This window comes from Phalaenopsis equestris, unplaced genomic scaffold (genome assembly GCF_001263595.1).
Source record: "Phalaenopsis equestris unplaced genomic scaffold, ASM126359v1 Scaffold216767, whole genome shotgun sequence".
NCBI classification, from domain to species: Eukaryota; Viridiplantae; Streptophyta; class Magnoliopsida; order Asparagales; family Orchidaceae; genus Phalaenopsis; species Phalaenopsis equestris.
Window position 1 is genome coordinate 112,089 of NW_018235358.1, and position 20,799 is coordinate 132,887.

At 35.0% G+C, this 20,799-nt stretch overlaps 2 protein-coding genes across 2 annotated transcripts in view; one reads left to right on the top strand and one right to left on the bottom strand.

The window, feature by feature from the left end:
* LOC110037203 (polygalacturonase-like) overlaps positions 1 to 10,118 on the top strand; it is a 20,934-nt gene extending 10,816 nt beyond the window's left edge. Inside the window, exon 4 of the mRNA XM_020741790.1 lies at positions 9,832 to 10,118. Within this exon, the coding sequence (XP_020597449.1) occupies positions 9,832 to 10,050 (219 nt within the window). The 3' untranslated portion in view covers positions 10,051 to 10,118. The remainder of the gene's footprint in view (positions 1 to 9,831) is intronic.
* An 896-nt stretch (positions 10,119 to 11,014) lies between these two features.
* Positions 11,015 to 20,799, bottom strand: part of LOC110037202 (T-complex protein 1 subunit eta) — a 28,008-nt gene continuing 18,223 nt past the window's right edge. The window contains exon 14 of the mRNA XM_020741789.1: positions 11,015 to 11,311. Within this exon, the coding sequence (XP_020597448.1) occupies positions 11,213 to 11,311 (99 nt within the window). The 3' untranslated portion in view covers positions 11,015 to 11,212. The remainder of the gene's footprint in view (positions 11,312 to 20,799) is intronic.

Consider the following 20,799-nt stretch of genomic DNA (forward strand, 5'->3'; position numbering starts at 1 on the left):
TTCCTTTTCTTGTTTAATATCTCCTTCATAAACTTTGCATAACTTGGTATTTGTTCCAAAGCTTCAGCAAAAGGAATATTTATTGTTAATTTCTTAAGTACTTCCATGAACTTTAAAAATTGTTTATCCAACTCATACTGTCTAATTCTTTGAGGAAATGGAGGTGGTGGTGTTTCTAAATTGATTTTAGTTGGAGATATTAATTTTTTTAGATCCTTAGAAACATGTTCTTTAGGTCTTTTAGTTTCCTTTGTTTCTCTCACAACTTCTTTCTCTTTTCTAACCACATCCTCTATCTCTCTTTCACTTCTTAATTGGACAGCGTCTATTTGTTCATCATTTTTCTCTTTAGGGTTGATCTCAGTGTTTCTAGGAAGTGTTCCTTGGGGTTTATTGCTAAGTGAATTGGCAATTTATCCCAGTTGATTATCTATGTTTCTAATCGTAGCATTTTGACCTTGCAAATAGTTTCTCATTTGCAATGCCACTTCTTCTATAGACATCTTCTTATCCTTAAATTGTTGATCATTGTTAGATTTTGATGGATATGAAGGTATATAGTTTGTGTTCCCCTGATTATTCTAACTTCCATTAGGATTTGCATGATTATTTTCCCATTATTGGTTTCCACCCCAAATAATATGATACAAGTTAAAATCGGGATGGTTCTTTAAACCTGAGTTATAAAAGTTAGAATACAGGTTGTTTATGGTATTTAAAGTCTCATATGATAAGTTAGAATCAATCATATGCCCTAATGAACTTTCCTAACTTACTGAAGTGAATTGAGGTTGGTTCATTCCAAGTTGGTCCAACTTCCTTGATATTCTAGCAACCTGAAATGCAAGAATTGCAAATGCATCTGCATCATGAACATTGGCTACCTTTTTAAGATTTTCCCTTACAGAGGGACATTGAAATTTATTTGTAGTCATTTCTTCAATTAACGCATATGTTACATCAAATGATTTTGACATTAATGATCCACCAGCGGCGGCACCAATTGCAGACCTAAGGGATCCTACTAACTCATTGTAAAAAGTTTGAATGATTAACCAATCGGGCAGAGCATGGTGTGGACACTTACTTAGGAGTTCCTTAAATCTTTCCCAGGTTTCGTATATTGATTCCCCTTTATACTAACAAAATGAGATAATATAGTTTCTAAGTTTAGTAGTCCTTGAAGGTGGAAATTACTTAGTTAAGAATTTTTGAGTTAACTCCTCCCAATTTTTAATAGAGCAAGGTGCTAATGAGTATATCCATATTTTAGTCTTATCCCTTAGTGAGAAAGGAAAAAGCCTTTGTCTAACAGCATCGTCTGAAATGCCGTTATAACGAAATGTAGCACAAAGTTCTAGAAAAATTGATAAGTGTAAATAGGGATCCTCCGAAGGAGTTCCCCCAAGCTGGTTGTTCTGCACTAGTTGGATAATCGATGAATTTAATTCAAACAAGTCAGCTTCTACGACACGGGTTTGTATACTTGAGTGAATTTCATCTGTCATAGGATTTACATAATCCCTCAATGATTTATGATGATTTTCTAAGTTATTATTTTGAATGTTTTTCATTTCCATTTCTGGTTTTTCAACTCCTTTCTATTTTTTTGATTTTTTTCTTTTTTTCTAGATCATGATCATAAGACACAAGTCTTAAGGATCTTTTGTTTTGCATACGCAACACAACAAATAATACATTAATAATTAAACAAATAAAACAAAAAATTATTTTAGACTATAAAACATTTTCACAAACACCTTGTTTTTCACACAAAAATTTTTTTTCACAACACTCTTCATACAAAAAACACTTTTCACACAAAAACAGTTGTTACGACACTACAGTTTCCAAGTCTAAGCCTAATTCCTTCAACTAAAATTCTCCTAAAAGTCAAGATCAACCGTTACGATCCCCGGCAACGGTGCCAAAAACTTGATCCCGATATTTTTTTTATATGTAGAATTTAAGAAGTTGACACCACTACTTGATGATTTTAATCTCCGGTAATGACACCAAAAACTTGATCCCAAGCAAATTAAAATTTCAATTATATTTCTAGGGATTCTACGTAAGTATACGTATCGTTATCAAGTAATATAGGATTTTCTGATTAAGCCTCGAATATCGATCCCACAGAGATCGAGGTTAATCACGGCGACTTTCAAGAGAAATTCAAGTTTAGAATAACACGCCCTAGCTTGGAAGATCGATAAAAATTTGGTTTTGATTTTTTCCTACAATTATCACTACATTACTAATTCTACTTCTAAATTAAAATACTTAGTGAAAATCAAAAAGTGGTGTTTTTAATATATTAAAAGTACTCTTCCTCATGCAATGAAAGTAGTGACATGTGTAAAAGTAAAACAAGTATTGAGAGAGATTGTGACAATTAGGAACAATTATATTATTTACCCTTACTAAAGATGTTATAAAGAACATTAGTTAATCTAAAGTTTGAATAGTTTTGAAGACGGGCTAGGCAGGGAAGATACTAGCTCTCACTCTAGAGTTCCTTCTTATCCCTCCATCTGAAGGCTAACATCTCGCATCAAAACCTAAAACAATAGACCAAATTAAAGGCTTTAGCCTGTCGCTCTAAAGCCCTATAATTCTACACCCTTTAAAGATTATTTCACTATTTATTTGGACTTAATTATATGGACTACATTCTCATCCATGCAATCTTATGTGATTCTACTACAGTTGATTGAGACAATATCATCCCGGAACAACATATTTTAACATGCAAGTTGATCAAGTTTACATGTAAATGAAGAACAAAATAAAATCATCACAATATATTCTCACTCTATTTGATTCTATATCCTACACATGCATATTAATTCATTACAAGTGGGAAGAGTAATGAAAACTACTCACTACATATGGAAAAACAACAAGAACTTTTCATTGAACAAGACTTTGAAAACATACAAACAAAGTACTAAATTCAAATTAAAATACAACAAAAATAATTATCTCTGATAGAATCAAACTCTCCTTGTATAACGAAAGCAATATCCTTACGATCCTCTCCAAGAACAAAGTGAAAAGAAAAGAATAAACCTCTCACTCTCTCTCTTTCTCTCTCACCTTGCTGCCCCACTTGGGGCCCACGTCCAAGCCTTTTTCTCATCTTCTCCAAGTCTTCTTCTCCTCTTTCAATTAATTCAAGGGTCTAAGAGTTGTTCTAAAAATATTTCTAAGCCATTTTTTATTATTTCCCAAGAGATGCTTAAGTGTCTCTTCAAAACTGTCTAGATTCAATGAATCTTCCAAATGGTGTCTGAAGTGCCTCTTTAAAACTCCATATAACCACGCCAAATTCTTATATAAAGTTCCTTTTCTCATTTACAACAAATTTCTCAAGAGATGCACGAAGCACCGCTTCAAAAATCGTCCAAGTCCGACGTATATTCTATAAGATATGTTGAAAACTGTCACCGGCGCCTAAGCATCGTTTTTGGGAGCTTAAGCGCCCCCCTCTCTGTTTGGTGGCTCTTAAGCACCATTTTTTGGAGCTTAAGCGCCCCCCTCTCTATCTGGTGGCGCCTAAGTTTTTGGGAGCTTAAGCGCCCCCCTCTCTGTTTGGTGGCGCCTAAGCACCATTTTTGGAACTTAAGTGCTGATCACAGGCACTTAAGTGTCCGATTTAGGTCCCCTTGGCTCCCTTAAGCACTGGGCACAGGCATTTAAGTGTCCGGTTTAGGTCCCCTTAGCTCTGGTGTGCCCCGGTTTGACCCAATTAGCTCTGATTTGCTCTGTTTTAGTCCATTTTTGTTCTTTTTGCTTCAATCACTCCAAATTCTTCAGTTTAATGTATCTACAACCAAAAACATAAGAAAACACACCTTTAAAGTGCAATATCATTATAAAATGAAGCTTGAAAAGTATCAGATATGTCGCAACTGAGGCATAGAAAACCTACTCATAAAATATATTATTCAAGACCTGTAATAATGTTATTTGGAAATGGAACTATATTTGAATAAATTTAAAAATACATTTGGTGTAAATTTTGAATAAACTTTAAAAAAATAGTTTTGGAAATGATGTCGGCCACGTGATGCCTCATTTTATGTAACTGCTCTATAAATGGGGCACGAAATCTTTGCTTCTTTCTCTACACATTCTGATTTCTACCTTGAGCTTTTGATTTTCCTTTATCTCTCTTTTACTTTTCTGGTCGCTTTGTGTTTTCAGAAATGACCCCAAAGTACTCCCCCACCCTCTTCACTCCATTAGATGTGTTGATCACTCATTTGTGGCAGAGACTAAAGTGAAGGAGTTGTAGAAGGGATATGTGTTGGATGATAGTTTCAGTCTTCTGAAGTTGTCGGGAGCGGACCAAGCAACAAACTTGGTGGGGAATGTTCTGCTCTTTTACTGGGACCAATTCAAAGAAGGTCTCTAGCTACCTCTGTGTGTCGAGCTCCGGTGCATCTTCAATACATACGGGGTTATTCCAGCAAAGTTACTGTCTAACTCCAAGGTCGTTGTGATGACCTTCATCCTCTACTATCGAGTGGAACACATCTCCCGGTCGATCAAATTATTCACACATTTATTTTCATTCAAGGTTGATAAGGAGGGATTTGTCATGCTCTCGGTGAGTAATGAGTTCCACTTGCTGGGAGTAGAGAATAAAATAAAGGACTGGAAGAAGAAATATTTAGTCAGCTCATGTTCTGGCTGTTGGGGAATCTAGACCTAGCCATCAACGAAATTAGTGTGCAGGCCAAAGTCCCTTCTGGAGAGCATGGAGGTTGCCCACGCAATGTTGATCGGTCGCTATCTCTTGGTCTCCCAATACACCATCGAGGGGATGATTACACTTGTGCTGAAGGGCAAGATGATCGAAGAACTGTGGCGCCTCTCCAACACCAGCGAGCATATCCATGCGAGGGAAATGAAGGAGAAGCTTTCCATTAAACTTCAAAAGCAGAAGTGTTCCACATCACTAGGTAAACCAACAGAAGATGGGGACTCGTCTCCATATTGCTCGGTCTTGAGGCATATCTTCTCTATGTCTGAAACTACCATTATTATTCAAGACACAGTGACTAGCAATATCACTATTACTCCTCAAAAATATGCTTCTCATGTTGTTGATGAAAGAGAGGTGATGGAGGAGTGTCTGCTTCTGAGGGAGCTCCTGAAGAAATGCTCTTGCAATTCCCTCCTCTTCTACAACTGGCATGTAGACTGGTATGTCACCAATCGTCGCCGCTCTGATGGATTTCCATTTCAAGGTTTCTTCCTTTGTTCCCCTATCCGAGAGGAACAAGGCTAGCCATGTTACCCCTTCTACCATGTCTAGATCCTTGTCAGGGGAGTCGACTTCATCCTCTAGAGGTGATATCCCACCTTCACCCAAGGGTAGGAAGTATGTCAGCAGGGAAATGAGCTGATGAAGGAAGAGGACGTTCCCCTCTAATGTGTGGATGAGTTAATTAGAATCACTTGATGTTCTTATATATTTTTATGGATGAAATTGCACTTTACAAAAGATATTTTTGTGTTTATCTTGCAGGTACAATAGAAAATTGAAGTGAAGAAAGCAGAAGGAGACTTGGAGCTTACAGGTGTAAAGTGGCACTGGCGCCTAGGCGTTGGAACCATTGGCACCTAGGCGTTAGTCCCTACCTTAAGAACCCGAGAGGTTAGGAGCCAACCATTGTGGGCTTAGGTGTTGTGAAACTGGCTCCTAGGCCTCGGACCCTTTGAGTGCTTAGTTTCCCATTTATTCCTCAGCAAAATAGCGAGCCTGGTGTCTAGGCGCTAACCTTTGGGCACCTAGGCGCCTAGGCACCATAAACTGACTAGAGCAGTCGCTGCAATTTAGGAATTCAGTCGTGTGGAACGTGTGGCGAATCGTGTGGGGATGCTGGGAATTTATGGAAGCTAATGTTGTGTCCACAAAAAGTTGTACATGAAGGACTTAAAGGAGATTGATGTTAGTTGGTTAATTAGTGGTTGGTAAGCCCTTCTTGTTTCAGTGCAGAGGACAAGGAGCGTTCTATAGGAGCATCGGAGTAAGGAATTTAGAAAGTGTGTTGATTGATCCATCTTTTAGTAGTTATAAAGAAGAAAAAGGTAAGTTTTGTATATTCTTTCTATTGTATTTCAATTTGTAACAATTGAATAGTGGATTTCTCTTGTTTCAATGAATTTGTTTGGTGTTTTCATCATGCTTTTTGAGTAGACTTGTCACTCTTCTTTGTGATGATTAAGTAGGATGGATGTAATGAGAATTGCATATTATTTTTTATTATTTTATATGGTGATGATAAATCTTCAAGACTTAATATACTTTTTATTCTGACCAAGCTAATTGTTAAAATATGTTGTTAACCATAAGTCTTGGGAAAGTGTGGGTGGAATCAGCTAGGCTTATCACATTAAACTATAAGGTATAGGTTGATATGCCTTTTGGGGAGATGCAAATGCTAGAAAAATATACTCTTATGGGTTAGATATGGGATTTATGGGAATCAAGTCATTTCTAACCAAGTTTCTTTATGCGCTCAGGAGAGAGTAAAGAAGATTATTGCTCCTATTTGTCACTAATCTTATCTAGTTGCAATTCTTAATTTCGTGATATCTTTTTAACTCATTACAAGGAAGAGCCACTAGTAATTGATGTTTTTAGTGTAATTATAATAATTTAAGTTTAGTTTTATAGGACTGTAACTTTTAAATTGCTTGTGACACATTAGGATTAATATGTAGGAATATTTCAAAAACTAAAGTTTCAGGCTATGACTAAAACCAATAGGCTAGAGATTTTCCTAACAAGGATTACCTCGTTCCCTATAGGATCGACATTCTGGACTCTAAAATTTGATATTACTGATACAACATGTGAAATTTTGTGAGCCTCTATGTGTTTTAGCACTAGGAAGTGACATTAATTTTTGGCGCAGTTGCCGGAGAACGACGGTAATTTGACTTAGAAAAGTTTTAGTTGAACTTTGAGGTCTTGGACTTGAAAACATGTAGTGTTAATTATCTGTGTAAAAAAATTTTCACTATTTTTAAGAAAACCATGAAAAACCAAAAACATTTTTGTTTGATTGTGTGTATATTCAATGGCCTAGACTAGATCGACCATTGACACATTAGGATTAGGGTGTCAAACCTTGCATCTCTTGATATAAGCGTGGTCACTCGAAGTACCAAGACGACTGCTGATCAGAGAGGCATGGCTACTGACCCTGGTTGCCTTGGATTCCCTTCTAGTTGTCTCAAGGTCTCGAATCTCAATTCAATCATACGTCAATGACTCAGTCACTCTTTATCCTTCGGTTTTCCTCCCGGTCTCCGGGTTCTGTTCCCAAGGGTCAGATGCTCTCGATTTAATTTTAGAGGACTCCATAAGGTAATCTTTGGCAACGATGTGATCGTTTGCTAATTCTACAACCTTCACGAAGGTATTTGGCTTAATTTCAAGTCACACATGAATTTCTTGTTGAGGATCCACTGCTTCACGTGTTGTTCGGGCGATGAGAGGTCCCAAGTTCTTCACCTCTAGCATTTCCTTTTGGAAGTTAGTGATGAAAGCTCATAGGCTTTCACCATCGCCCTGTTTGATCTAAAGCAAGGTTTCTATTTTCTTCCTTAGCTTCTGCACATTAGCAAAGTGTCTCAAGAAGAGCTTTTGGAATTCAAAGAATGATGGGATGACTCCAACCGGTAGGCTAGAAAACTATCAGTTCGTGATTTCTTTCAGCGTAGTCAGGAACAGCCAGCACTCCATGTCATCATCGATTTGCAGAACCAACTCTCGATCAAAAGAGGCGAGGTGGTCTTGGTCGCTTTTCATTTTATATGGATTAAAGTGAGGAATCTTGAGCTTCGTCGGGAGTATTGTTTCTAGAATTTTTCGGGAGAATGTGCTAACAATGATTGGGCGAGCGAGTGTTTTTATTAGATCCGCCTGATGTGGGACTCTCATCGTAGATGCAACGCTATCTACTAGATGGAAATCTCGTCGTCCTTCTATTGGTCGGTCATCGGGCCAATCGTGGGGTGCTGACAGCTTATCTTGGGGAGCCCTCAGGGGGAGGGGTGTGTGTGGGTTCCCCGAGACACTCCCTCCATGGGCGGCGGTCAGGTGTTCATGATCATGACCGCTCGAAGAGTTTCAAACCGGTCCATTATTTGTGTTCATAGTGCCTGGATCTCTTACTGTATGTCTCAACATAATCTCTCTTTATTGAACTCTATTGGCGTTAAATCTTTTTACAGGGATTCTCCTTTGCAGTTGGCTCTGCTTCTCGTCTGGGGCATGTCAACGCTCACCGCACCACCTTTTAGAATGTTGAATCATAAATTATCCTTTGTGAACACGCCTCGAGAGTTAGAACGAATAAAAGAGGAAAGCGAAGGATATAGTAGAATAAGTCAAGAATTTACTGTAGAGAGAATGGGAAGAAGGGCCCATTTATTTTTCATTTTTCTTCCTATTTATAGGGGCGTATTAGTACAATTACAGAAAGTAGGGAACAATTTTAAATGAAAACCATTTTGAAGAAAAAAAAAAAGTTGATACTCTAATTAATCTTATACATTTTATACTACATTTGTATTACAATTTAAATTTTGATATGGCGGTAATTAGTTGGTTGACTTGCTTGAAATCGGTCAACTGCGATGACCGGCTGAGTGGCAGCCACGCCTTCTGAAGTAGATGTCGGTCGACTGGGGCGCCCGATCATAAGGCGATCTTGCTCGCCGTAGTAAAAGTTGGTCGGTCGGCTAGCTTGCAATCAAAGTCTCTTTTATGTGTTATAGTCAATTAACACTGCATGTATGGTTCGTCGATTGAATCTCTTGTGATAGTGTGTCAGTCGATTCTGATCACGTGATCGCTTGTTGGACGATTGGTTGCCTTGATTGTTTGACCATCATCTGGACCGTTCGATTGCTTTGAGATTTGTGTTAACAGATTTGGTGTATACAAGTTTTTTAATACTTTAATTCCATACATCAAAACATATGCATGAAAAAATGTGTTCTGCTCTAAAAAAATTAATAATAATAATAATAATTTTAATGTGAAGTTAAATATTTGACCTTTACACAAGCAAAATTATGTATGTAAAAACATATAAATTGCATGATATATAAATTACCATATAAATTTCCATAGCGAGTAAAAAAAACATTATTAGTAGTTATAACTATACAGTTATACAATACAAGCATAAGAGACTAGCCCATGACTCAGCTCATAAAAATTTAATTTTGCTGTGTGAACTTGAGAACAATATTTTAATAAGAATTATAAGTTTGAGTATACAGAAATTTGATTTAATATTATAAACTTTTCTTCTCTTGACATAATTATCATTATTAACTAAAATACAATTATTTTTGGAAGATTTACAAACACACAACTTAATTCGTGTGTTACATATTTAACACCGACACCAATTTTTAGTCATATGCCCTCACTTTTTTTAAGGGTAAAATAGTGATTTTTTTTTTTATTTTATATTAAAATTTTGGGCGTTATGAATGTTAAAAGGTAAAATTGAGGGTTTATATATGTAACACAGAAGAGTTGGACTGATATGTAGGTATATGACCACCCATGATTTTTGTGGAAATTTACATACATACCACACAATTGTTATCAAATTTAATATTTATACTTATAACACATTTGTATATTTAACTTTTAAAAAGAGATAATGATATTTTTGATATGATGTTAAGGATTTTAGTGGTATTTCTGTAAATATGACTGTCTATATGTATATACATAAGCAATTGGTGGTGCATGTAAAAGGAAGCCCCCTTAATTTTTCTCTTGTGCAGGATTCCAGAATACAAATAAGTGATGTGAAATACAGAAATATAAAGGGAACATCGGCATCTCCTATAGCCATAAACTTTGACTGCAGCCCTACTAATCCTTGTAAGGAGCTCGGAATGAGCAATATAAAGCTCACATACAAAAATCAACCTGCAAAGTCACTTTGCAGGCACGCTTCTGGAAATTGTACAGGACTCATGATCCCACCAAGTTGTTTGTGATGGTTTTTGTGAGGAGGATTTCATAAATATTATATGAGTATGTCTATTAACATATTGTACAGTTTACATACCGCTCAATTTTACATACAAATCAATTTCTTACTCATAATCTGTCTCCGTGGATTTTCAAATTGATCAAATCAATTGTAACTTATATCCAACATCCAACCAAAAAAAATAACTTAATTCACTTGAAACAGACTGATTAATGAACATAACAAAATTTAATTATTAACAAACAACATGAATTACTAATATCATTTTAATTTCATAAATCCTCCATTTACATCTAAATTTTAATTCTTTTAACATAAATTAAAACCATAACTATAAACAAAAATCAAATATTATAATTTTAAAAACCAAATACTCAAATAAACGAAACTTAACCAATTTAATTTTTATAATTGCATATCCTACCTATCCTTGAATTAAAATTATGATATTTTTTTATATGTAATAGTTGGATGGTCTAATTGTAAAAGACAAAATTTAGCTGTTAGAGGTGTAAATACATAAGAATTTGGGTGATAAGGATGTAAATGCTCTTCAAAGATTTAACAGTTCAGTTAAAATTGAAATAAATTACATAAAAGAAAAAACTTCTATATCCATCTCATGCAAAAGAATGCACGTTACGCTTTTAAAAGAATTGTGGGCAAAAATACACTGCTAAAATTTTAATCATGATAAATTTTAAAACCCTTCCTTATATTTGCCTTCAATATTTTTTTTTTAAAGGGAAAAATTACATACATACCACCTAATTCCTACCGTATTTATATATGAAACAGCTAAAATTTAATTTACATCTATGCCACTGCATCACTTTTCAAAAGTTAAAAGTGCTAATTTTTATGTGATATGAAGGATTGGGTGACAAATTTAAAAAATAAAGTTTAGTTGTGAAATATGTTAACAAAACAACCAAATGAGCAAAGCATAAGATAACTAGGAAATAATATAACAAAAAGCTCATCAAAATCTGTGCAACATAATGTAACATAAGTTAGTCAATTGCTTCATACTCAACATATCTTTGAAAAGGCCAATAAGAAGCTTAAAATAAGCACCCCAAAGGTGAAACTATAAGAGCAGTAAGAAAATATCACTGAAGAAGAAGCACTAAAGTTGAGGCTTAATGAAATGAATAGTGTTTTGATCACCTTCTTCTCATGCCTCTTCCGCCGCGTCCACCGAAAGCGGGACGCCCGCGACCGGCCATCGCACTTGCTGCAGCCTCGCCCTGGGCGCTCTCCGACTAAAGATTAGCATCAAAGAAAACCATTAGCGGAATCCACAATTCATATGTACAAAAAATTAGATTATAAGAATAAAATAAACGGAAATATTTCTATAAAGATATATTAAAAATTGGGCATTTACATACAAACTACCCATTTTCAAGGTATTTACATATCTAACATATAAACTTTACTTCTTACATTTATAACATCGAAATCTTTCATATCACGCGAAAAAACCATAATATGGGTAAGATGGTATATATATGTAACTCTTTCATTAAAATTTTGAAGATACAGGTAGGGTGCCTCTCTCTCTCTCTCTCTCTGCATGTGTGTGTGTGTGTAGCTTAATAGCTGCATAGAGCAGCAATAGATGCAAAAAAAAATATAGTGATTTCTATATCATTAAAAAAAATGCTTAGTGTTTAATGAAAAAAAGCATAAGCAGCATATATGCATGCAGTGTATAAAATATGCATCTTATTTAAAGAATATTTTTATCTTTATTTATGTATTTTTATGTTTTTCATGGTATTTGTGACTTTATGTAGTGTACAGGTGATTAGAAATTTACAAAGTAAATGAGATGAAACGGACTAAAAATGGGATGAAATGAGTTGAACCAGGCTGCTCGAGCACCCCTCACCAAACCTAGGCGCCGCTTTGCCAGTCTTGATGCCCAAGCGCAAGCAGACAGCAAAACTGGAACCCAGACACAAATTCTGGGCACCCAGAGGCCAAAAATGGGAGCCTAGGTGGCCAGAATCCTAGAAATCCAACCTGAGAAGGCGAAAAATAGGCAAACAAGGGTCTTGACTGCAGCATCAAGACACTAGTGACCAACCCCTAAGCGCCGCTTCACACGATTTGATGGTTGAGAGTGGTTCACATGCGTTGATTTGCGAAATTAAGTATTAAAAACACATGGTTTACATTTGTGGTGGCGAGGGGCGGGCCGGGGTGGTGGGGAGTTCACAAAGCATTGGGGAGGGACTCTCAACCTTGAAAAATTCTGTAGTCGATGAAAGAGACAAATGATGAGAGATTTCAAATAGATCAGAGTGTAAAATCATGTTGTAAACTTCAAAATTCCGTGTGGAAAGAGAAAAGACACAAGTTTGCAGAATATTTATATTTACAATTGACTTTTATTCGTTAAGATCATGTATATTATATTTCCTTACAATAAAATCATGTGTTGTTTGTAAGTATAATTTGTGAGTAGTTTTCTCGTTTCTCTCTTTGATTGGCTATGTAGGAATGACTAGTGAAATTTTTTTGGTGTGATTTCATGCAATCTTTTTCATTGTGATATTTTAACCTTTAGACCTTAATTTACTTTTGACCTAGCCAGTTAAAATGTTAAAACTCATCGTGAACTTAGTGGAACAACTAGGTTAACATAGTAATTCAAGGGTATTGGAATATTGTCTCTAGATTAGTGCAATCATTTAGGGAGAAGTGGTAGCTTGGGCTAATCACTTGATTTAGGAGACTAAACCAGTATGATTTCCAAACTTTCTTAGATGCCAAGGAAGGGATAAAGAAGATTGTTGCTTCCGATTGTCACATACTAGTTGATACTTGTTGAATCACCAATTTGAACTAAAATTCCTACGGAACCAATTCAAATAAGAGAAATTTTCAAAAATTAATATTAGTCCCTTTAACAAAATACAAAAACTCCATACATTCAAGTTCAAAACCAGCAGGCTGAATCTTTTTCACTTTAGAATTTAGCTTGTTCCCTATGAGAACAATACATGGACTCTGTCGTACACTTGTGCATTCTTCAGTGTTTCACAATATTTGGTTCATATCAATTTTTTGGGGCAGTTATTGAGAACAACGTTGAATTCTAATTTTGAAAAATTTTAACCGACTCAATAGGGTCTAAGACTTGAAAAGTGTAGTGTCATACTTTCATTGCTATTTAGGGTTTGTTTGGGGTAGCTGCAATTATAGAAACAGCTGTGAAATAACTGAAGAAGCTGTTATTCAAAAAACTACGGTGACTAATACATTTTTTTTTTTTTGACCGCATTTTTCCGCATTTTTCTAGCAGTCACCGCAGAAAGCCAGATATGGTGGCAAAACATAAATTTCAGCTACAATTTTTTGAGAGGGCGAGCAAAACATAATTTTGCCAAAGAGGAAAAATTGTGCTGTGACACCATATCGCTGCACCAAACACACCCTTAGTTTTCATCCAAAAATGACTCGTGCTTCCTGTTTTACTATTAAATTACTGCACGAGTTTTATTGCTTATTCATCAGTGCAAAAATTGTGTTTTGTTTGCCTTTTACTTCTGCATGTTCTTGCTTAGCTATCTTTAGTTTACTTTTGCATGTTCTTGCTTAGCTATCTTTAGTTAAGTAGCAGTTGTTTGCTTGAATTATGTATATTTGATAGTTAGGGTCACTTCACTAGAACTATCTAGTTGTGTAAGCATGGGACTGAAACTTCAAAACGAGTGCCCTACAACTCTAAACTAGAAAAAACTGTAAAAAAAAATCAGAAAATTTAAAAGTTTTGAAAAAAAAATTAGGGGAGATGATAATCCCACCTCAAGAAGAACACTTCAAACTCCGTAGAGAATTTGGCAACCCAATGATAGATGAATTAATATGAGTATCAATAATCATACCAATCATGCCAACACATTTCATTTTAAAGATACAACCATTCAGATGGTCCAAAATAATTAATTCACCCTAACCTCCATATAACTAGTTTCTTAGAGTTATCTCCAACATTTAGATATAACGGTGACTCAGATGACATTGCAACACTTAGGTTCTTTCCATTCTCCCTAGTGGATAAAACTAATATTTGATTGACTTCATTAGCCCCAAGCAAAGTATTTCTCACCTTCAAAAACTGACAAACCTAAGAATGATATCACATTTTTTTGTCGTTGGATGGTGAAATCATATACGAGACTTGGGAAAGGTTTAAAGAGATGCTTTGGAAGTTCCCACACCACAGTGTACCTGAATATCTTATCATTCAAACTTTTTGAGATGACTATTTCCTAATCGATGAGATGACTACAAACAAATTCTAATGACCTTCAGATTGAGTCAACCCAAGGAAAGTAGCTAATGTCAATGACACAACCTCACAAGTTTTATTTCAGGGAAATTAGATAATATAAGCCTTAATCCAGTGCAAGAATCACTACCTAGTAATGAAATAGCCTACAAACCAGGGAAATTCTTATACTAATTCTTTGGAAACCATGAACGTCATAAGAGATAGGTTCAATAACCCATATTTCAACGCTTAATACCCAGGTTGAAAGAATCAAATAAATTTTAACTAAAATAACAATCACCAAAAGGTAGAAAACTAGCAATGAAGTAATAACCAACCCAACTCTGTGGGTAATTGGAATAATTAGGGTAGTGGCCACCCATGACTTACCTACCCTCCTGGATTCACTTATAATCCTCATTTTAAGAAGAAATTGTCATTGGAAAAAATGGTACTGAACATGGAGAATCAGATTCAAAGTCATGCTACAACCATAACGAATATTGAAACACAAATTGGGCAAAAAAACAAACTCATTGAGTCAGAAACCCCAAGAAACATTATCTAGCAATATAGAGGTAAATCAAAACGACCAAAATATATGGAGCAATGCAATGTTATAAGACTTAAGAGTGGGAAGTTTCTTGAGAAGCCTAGAGTGAAAAAGCATAGAATAGAGGAACCCGAGTCTAAGCTTGTTAGACCTATAGAAACACTTACTCCGACTTGAGAAATATACCTTCACAACCTATGATAGAGCAGGAAAGAACCACGACATTTTCCTCAAATGTTGGTTAAACAAAAACTGAACGAGTAATTCTCTAAGTTTTTGTAAATGTTCAAAAAGCTCAATATTAACACTTCATTTGTAGAGGCACATGAATAGTTGCCCAATTACATGAAGATTTATGAATGACTTTTTGAACCAAAAAAAAAAATGTAAATTTTCATACATTGAAATTGTGGCATTAACTGAAAACTGCAGAGTTATAATTCAAAGAAAACTCTCACAAAAATTGAATAATCCAGTTAATTTATAATTTCTTGCATTATCGAAGGCCATTTATTGGAAAGGCTTTATGTGACTCGAGAGCTAGCAAAACGTAATGTCTTTTTTAATGTATGAAAGACTATGAATGGTAGAACATCAACGCGCCAAAGTGAACCTTCAATTAGGTTTTTTAACTTTCCCAAGGGAGGTTATAGAAAATGTCCTAATAAAAGTAAAAAAAAATTCATCTTCTCTAATGATTTCATTATTTTGGATATGAAGAAAGATACTGAGATCCCTATTATTTTTGGCATATCTTTTCTTGCAACTTGTAAGGCGAATATTGACTTACAAAGAAGATGAGTTAACTGTTAGAGCGCAAAATGAGAGTGACTTATAGAATTCATGATCTTATGCCACTCCCTCATTATATCATTGACCAATATTTAAGATTGAAAATAGAAAGGTTGCAAGATATTTAAAATGAGAAGTCCGAAAGGATAGATTAAATATTTCAAAAAGAAGTTGATACGGGATCATAGCATAATACGACTAGATATCTAGGACAACTAACATTGAGCAGAAGATCAAGGATTACAAAAGTGGATATTTGATCATGGAGAAAAACCTTAGAATTTTAAGCTTGTCTCGCGTGGGACATAAAATCAAGCGCTATTTGGGATGCAACACAAGTGTTTTCTTTATGCATGCTTGTGATTGGGTTAGGTTGAGGATGTTAAACTACGAGCTTATTGGGAGGCAACCCAAAATATTTCTTTTTTTGTGTGTGTTTTTGTATGCATTGCTTGCTAGTATCTCTAGAGCCACTCACTTCTTACTCATGTTTAGGAGCATAATGATTATAAGGACAAATACGTCTGACATGTCTGCTATACAAACTTTAATCTTGCTACTACATATTATATAATGGGAATGTGATACAAACCTGTGTTTACTTCTGCTTTTATTATATATATTTCATGATAGTGCGTCTTTACTAATTGTATCACATCTTTTTTATTATATATTCATGTGCTACCTTACTATGTTCCTTTTCATTTTCTATTTTTATTAGCATGTGTACGGTCAAAAATAAGTTTGGAAGAGGGATATTTGTAAAAGCTATGCCTTAAAGATTAGATATCTATAATCTAGAATTTCATTTAAAGAAATGGTTGATTTAACTAAGTATCTAGTGTGAGTTAAAAATAGGTGAAGGAAATAAGTAGATGTGACATGAACCTTCAATTAGATTTTAAAATCATTAATAACTTCATAATGACTGACCTCTAACTATGATTAATTACTATTCTAGATAAGAACTTCTAAACATTTAGATTAAAATTGACAACAAATAAAATTAGCTTATCAAATATATATACAATTTAATAACTAATTGTTCAAATTCAGAATAATCTGAAAAAATATTATTGATATGAAACGGGGTTATAAATAACCTTTATATGAATCCTAAAATAAAAAAGACAATAAAAAGGAAATAACAAAAAACGAAAGATATAACATTTATATCTTCAATTAATGTCTTTGACTGCAGTTTCCGCAATATCTATAGGTAGGCGAAAAGTTTCTACAGGTGATAATGCAGAAAAGTTTGCGTAAAAGTAGACAATCAACAGGAAAAGATGTAGGGTATGACCTGCAGAAAAAAGGGAAAAGCTATGAAGGTAGGCCATGTTGCTGGAAAAGACTTTGGAGAAGGGTCTACTACAAGAAGAGTTCTATGGAGGACCTGCTACAAGAAAAAGCTCCAGAGGAGGGCCTGATCCAAGAAAAAATTTTTGGAGGAAAACATGATGCAGAAAAAAGGCTCCGGAGAAGGGACCTGCTGCAACAAGAATTATGGTGGAAGGCCTGCTGCAAGAAAAGCTCCGAAGGCGGAGTTTTGATACATAAAAAACTTTGGAAAGCCTAATACTAGAAAAGGCTCCAAAGGACCTGTTACAGAACGAATTCTAGTGGAGGACATGCTGCCAAAAAAGCTCAGAAAGGCTTGACAAAGGAAAAAAAAGCTTCGGAGAAGGCCTAAGACAGGAAAAAAATCCGAAGAGTCTGCTGCAGGAAAAATTATGGAAGAGGGCTTGATAATGGAAAAGGCTCTAGAGAAGGGTCTGCTGTAGAAAAAACTCCGGAGGGTCTGTTGCAAGAAAAGCTTCAAAGGAAAGCCTGCTGCAAAAAAAAAAATCTGGAGGCCTACTTCAAGAAAAGCTCCGGAGAAGAGTCTGCTACAGATAAAGCTCCGTAGGAGTGCCTGACGCAGGAAAAGCTCTGGAGTAGTGTCTGATGCAGGAAAAGCTCCGGAGGAGACCTGTTGCACGAAAAGCTCCGGAAACAATCTGATCTTCAATAACTAATTCAATTCTTTTAAGAAGGATCTAAAAGCTAAAATTCACTTTGGCATGGAAGATTCCTGAGCCGCCTATATCCCATATGCATATAGAACCATTCAATCTAGATGAAAGCAACCTTGTCTTGTCAGCTAAAGCAAAGGCCATATCTGATAAGCCATTAAAAGCTTCTGACAGAGAAAACTTCGGCTTCCCTTTCTTTACAACTTCAATGGGTTCCGTACATACATGACCAATGTCCGAGATGAACCATATTATGGCTTCTAGAAACACAACAAACATCATCTTGATTTACAGGATTCCAACGAACAACAATTAATGACATAGAAATACAAATGTGAAACACACAATTTTGTTTTATCGTCACACAAACTTGAATATGGGCCATAAACAGAGCAATAAAAGGTTTCAAAGTCCAACACGGTTAAACATCCAGATTTTAGCGGACGCCATATAGATGCCCTTGGAATAAAATTCCAAACCCAAAATTCCCTCTATAAAAGGATTCAACCTATTTTGGTTTGCACCAGTAATAGCTCATGCAACATGCGTCGGACAGTCAAGGCAAGGACAGTAATTATGCCCAAAAGACCTAACTTTGAAATACAAATGAAGGAGTAGTTGGCAAGAATCACGTCGGAAGTTTGAAGAAATTCTACCATCCAATTCAAGGGTACTTCTCTTCCATCCAAGCTGTCAAAAAAACCTAGACTTTTCTGGAGAAGCAGCAGGTATGCTGAATCGTTGCATTAGCGGATAACTTGGGTTGGTGATGGTGAGGAACAAAGAATATTTTCTCTAGTTCTCAAAAAAGAAAATAATCTCATTAGGCCTGCTGATTTCCTCCCTCGTCAATGTGATGCAGCCCTCTTCGACTCTCAACATATCGGGAATTCCAATAGAGACTCCCGCTTGAGAGTCAGGGTTTTCGTTGAAAATGAAAACTCCCTCTTTCTAAAAGCCAAGAAAGCGCAGCTCCCAGCTCGACAGACCGGGAAGAGAGAGAGTCGTGGGCGATCGCAGTAGGCAATGCTCAATAGGGGCTGCAGAGATCTACTCTAGCAGCGAGGGCCTGCGGACAGCCTGCAGGGAGAGAATACATCCCTCCCTTCCCACAGGGAGGATGGCAAGAAAGGAGTCCAGCGGCTCTGAAAAAGAGGTCCAGCGGCTCTGAAAAAGAATTTAGCTCTAATATCATATTGAAATTCAGAATAATGTCGAATAATATTATGGATATGAAACAGGAGTGTAAATAACCCTTACATGAATCCTAAATTAGGAAAGACAATAAACAAAAAATAACATGAAAGGAAAGATATAACACATATATTTCCAATTAATCAAATCATATTAATTACTTGGAAATAAATGAAACAACATAAAGCATAAAATGGGAAAGAATATAACTCCAATAAAAGAAAATAAATTTAATCTTCATAACTTTTAAAAGGAATAAATTATTTCCTAATATAACTTCTAGCACCAATCAATTCAGATATTTTATTTCTTAGTTAGTATCCGTTGAATTACACTATTTTGAATTTAGTTAGGAGGTAATTCAAAATTTGACTTCGAAAAGATTTGATATTCAAAATTAAAAAAGAAAAAAAAAGCTTCACCAAATATAATAACCCTCTATGAAAATAAAAAAAAAGAAACAAAAAGAAAATCAAAAGAGAGAAAAATTTAAAAAGCTTAAGGTTATAAACAAAAAAAAATGGAGCTTTAGAAGAGAAGCTTGAGGTTAAGCTGAAATAAAAAATTAGTACCAATCTCACTTTCTAGAAGTCAAAAAATCAAAGATTTTTTCAACTGTTAATTCATAATATTGTATTCAAAAGAATATTGATTGAACTAACATTGTTTAGTTGATTAGATAATTTGAATTTTATATATATTTGAGAAATAATTTTATTGTAGTACCAAATAAAAGTGTTTTAGGGGTAACTATATAAAACTAGTGTTAATAAAAATTATGTTGGGATATTAGGAGTTTCTAAGAAAATCTAATCTTAAGAGAGTTTCTTCATATTGAATTATTTAATTGCCTCTTTACTAAAGAGGCTACAATCCTAAATTTCAATCTATAATGAATTTTTCAAAAATTCTAACTTTTAGATATTGAATTACTTGAGAGAAAGTAATGTTTGAGAGATGTGCATTAAATATGCATGTTATCTTAGGATATTTTTATCTTCATTTTGTATTTTTATGTTTTTCATGATATTTATGATTTATATAGTGCATAACTAGGGCTGTCAAAAAAGCTCGTTGTTCGTGAACAGCTCGTGTTCGGCTTGTTAAGTAGCTCGTGTTCAACTCGTTTGTTAAGTAAACGAGCTGAACACGAACAAGTTTTTAAACCTCGAATTATAAACGAGTCGAACACGAACAATTCTTTGTTCGCTCGTGTTCGGCTCTTTTTAGCTCGAAATAAAAAAAAAATTATATAATTATTTATACAATAATATATTACATATATTATTTATATAATAATATATTATATATATTTATATCTAAGTTTAAATTATAACATCTCATGTGGTAATGTGGTTAATCTCTTATTTTGTATATATTTGGTCCAGGTTTGAATCTCACACTTTACATCTATTTTTTTCAACTTAGTTTTAACGAGCCAATTTCGAGCCGAACACGAACACGAATATTTAAATCGAGCTAAGTACGAACACACTGTTCACGAGCCAATTTCGAACACGAGCCGATTTTGAACACGAGCTATTTCGAACGAGCCGAACATGAGCCAAGCCTGAGCTCGCTCAAGCTCGGCTCGTTTGCAGCCCTATGCATAACTGATTAAATAATTTGGAAAGCAAATGAGATAAAACAGACTCAAAACGAACAAAACCGGGTTGCCCGAGTGCCCCCTTCACCCGACCTAGGAGAGGCCCTTTGCTAGTTCCAATACCTAGGCGCCAATATTAGTTAGGAGGTGATTAAGAATTTGAATTAGTAAAGAATTGGTATTTAAAATTAAAAAAAGCAAAGAAAAAAAGCTTAACCAAACATGATAATACTCTTTGAAAATATAAGAAAAAGGAAATAAAAAAGAAAATCAAAAGCGATAAAAATTTAAAAAGCTCAAATTAT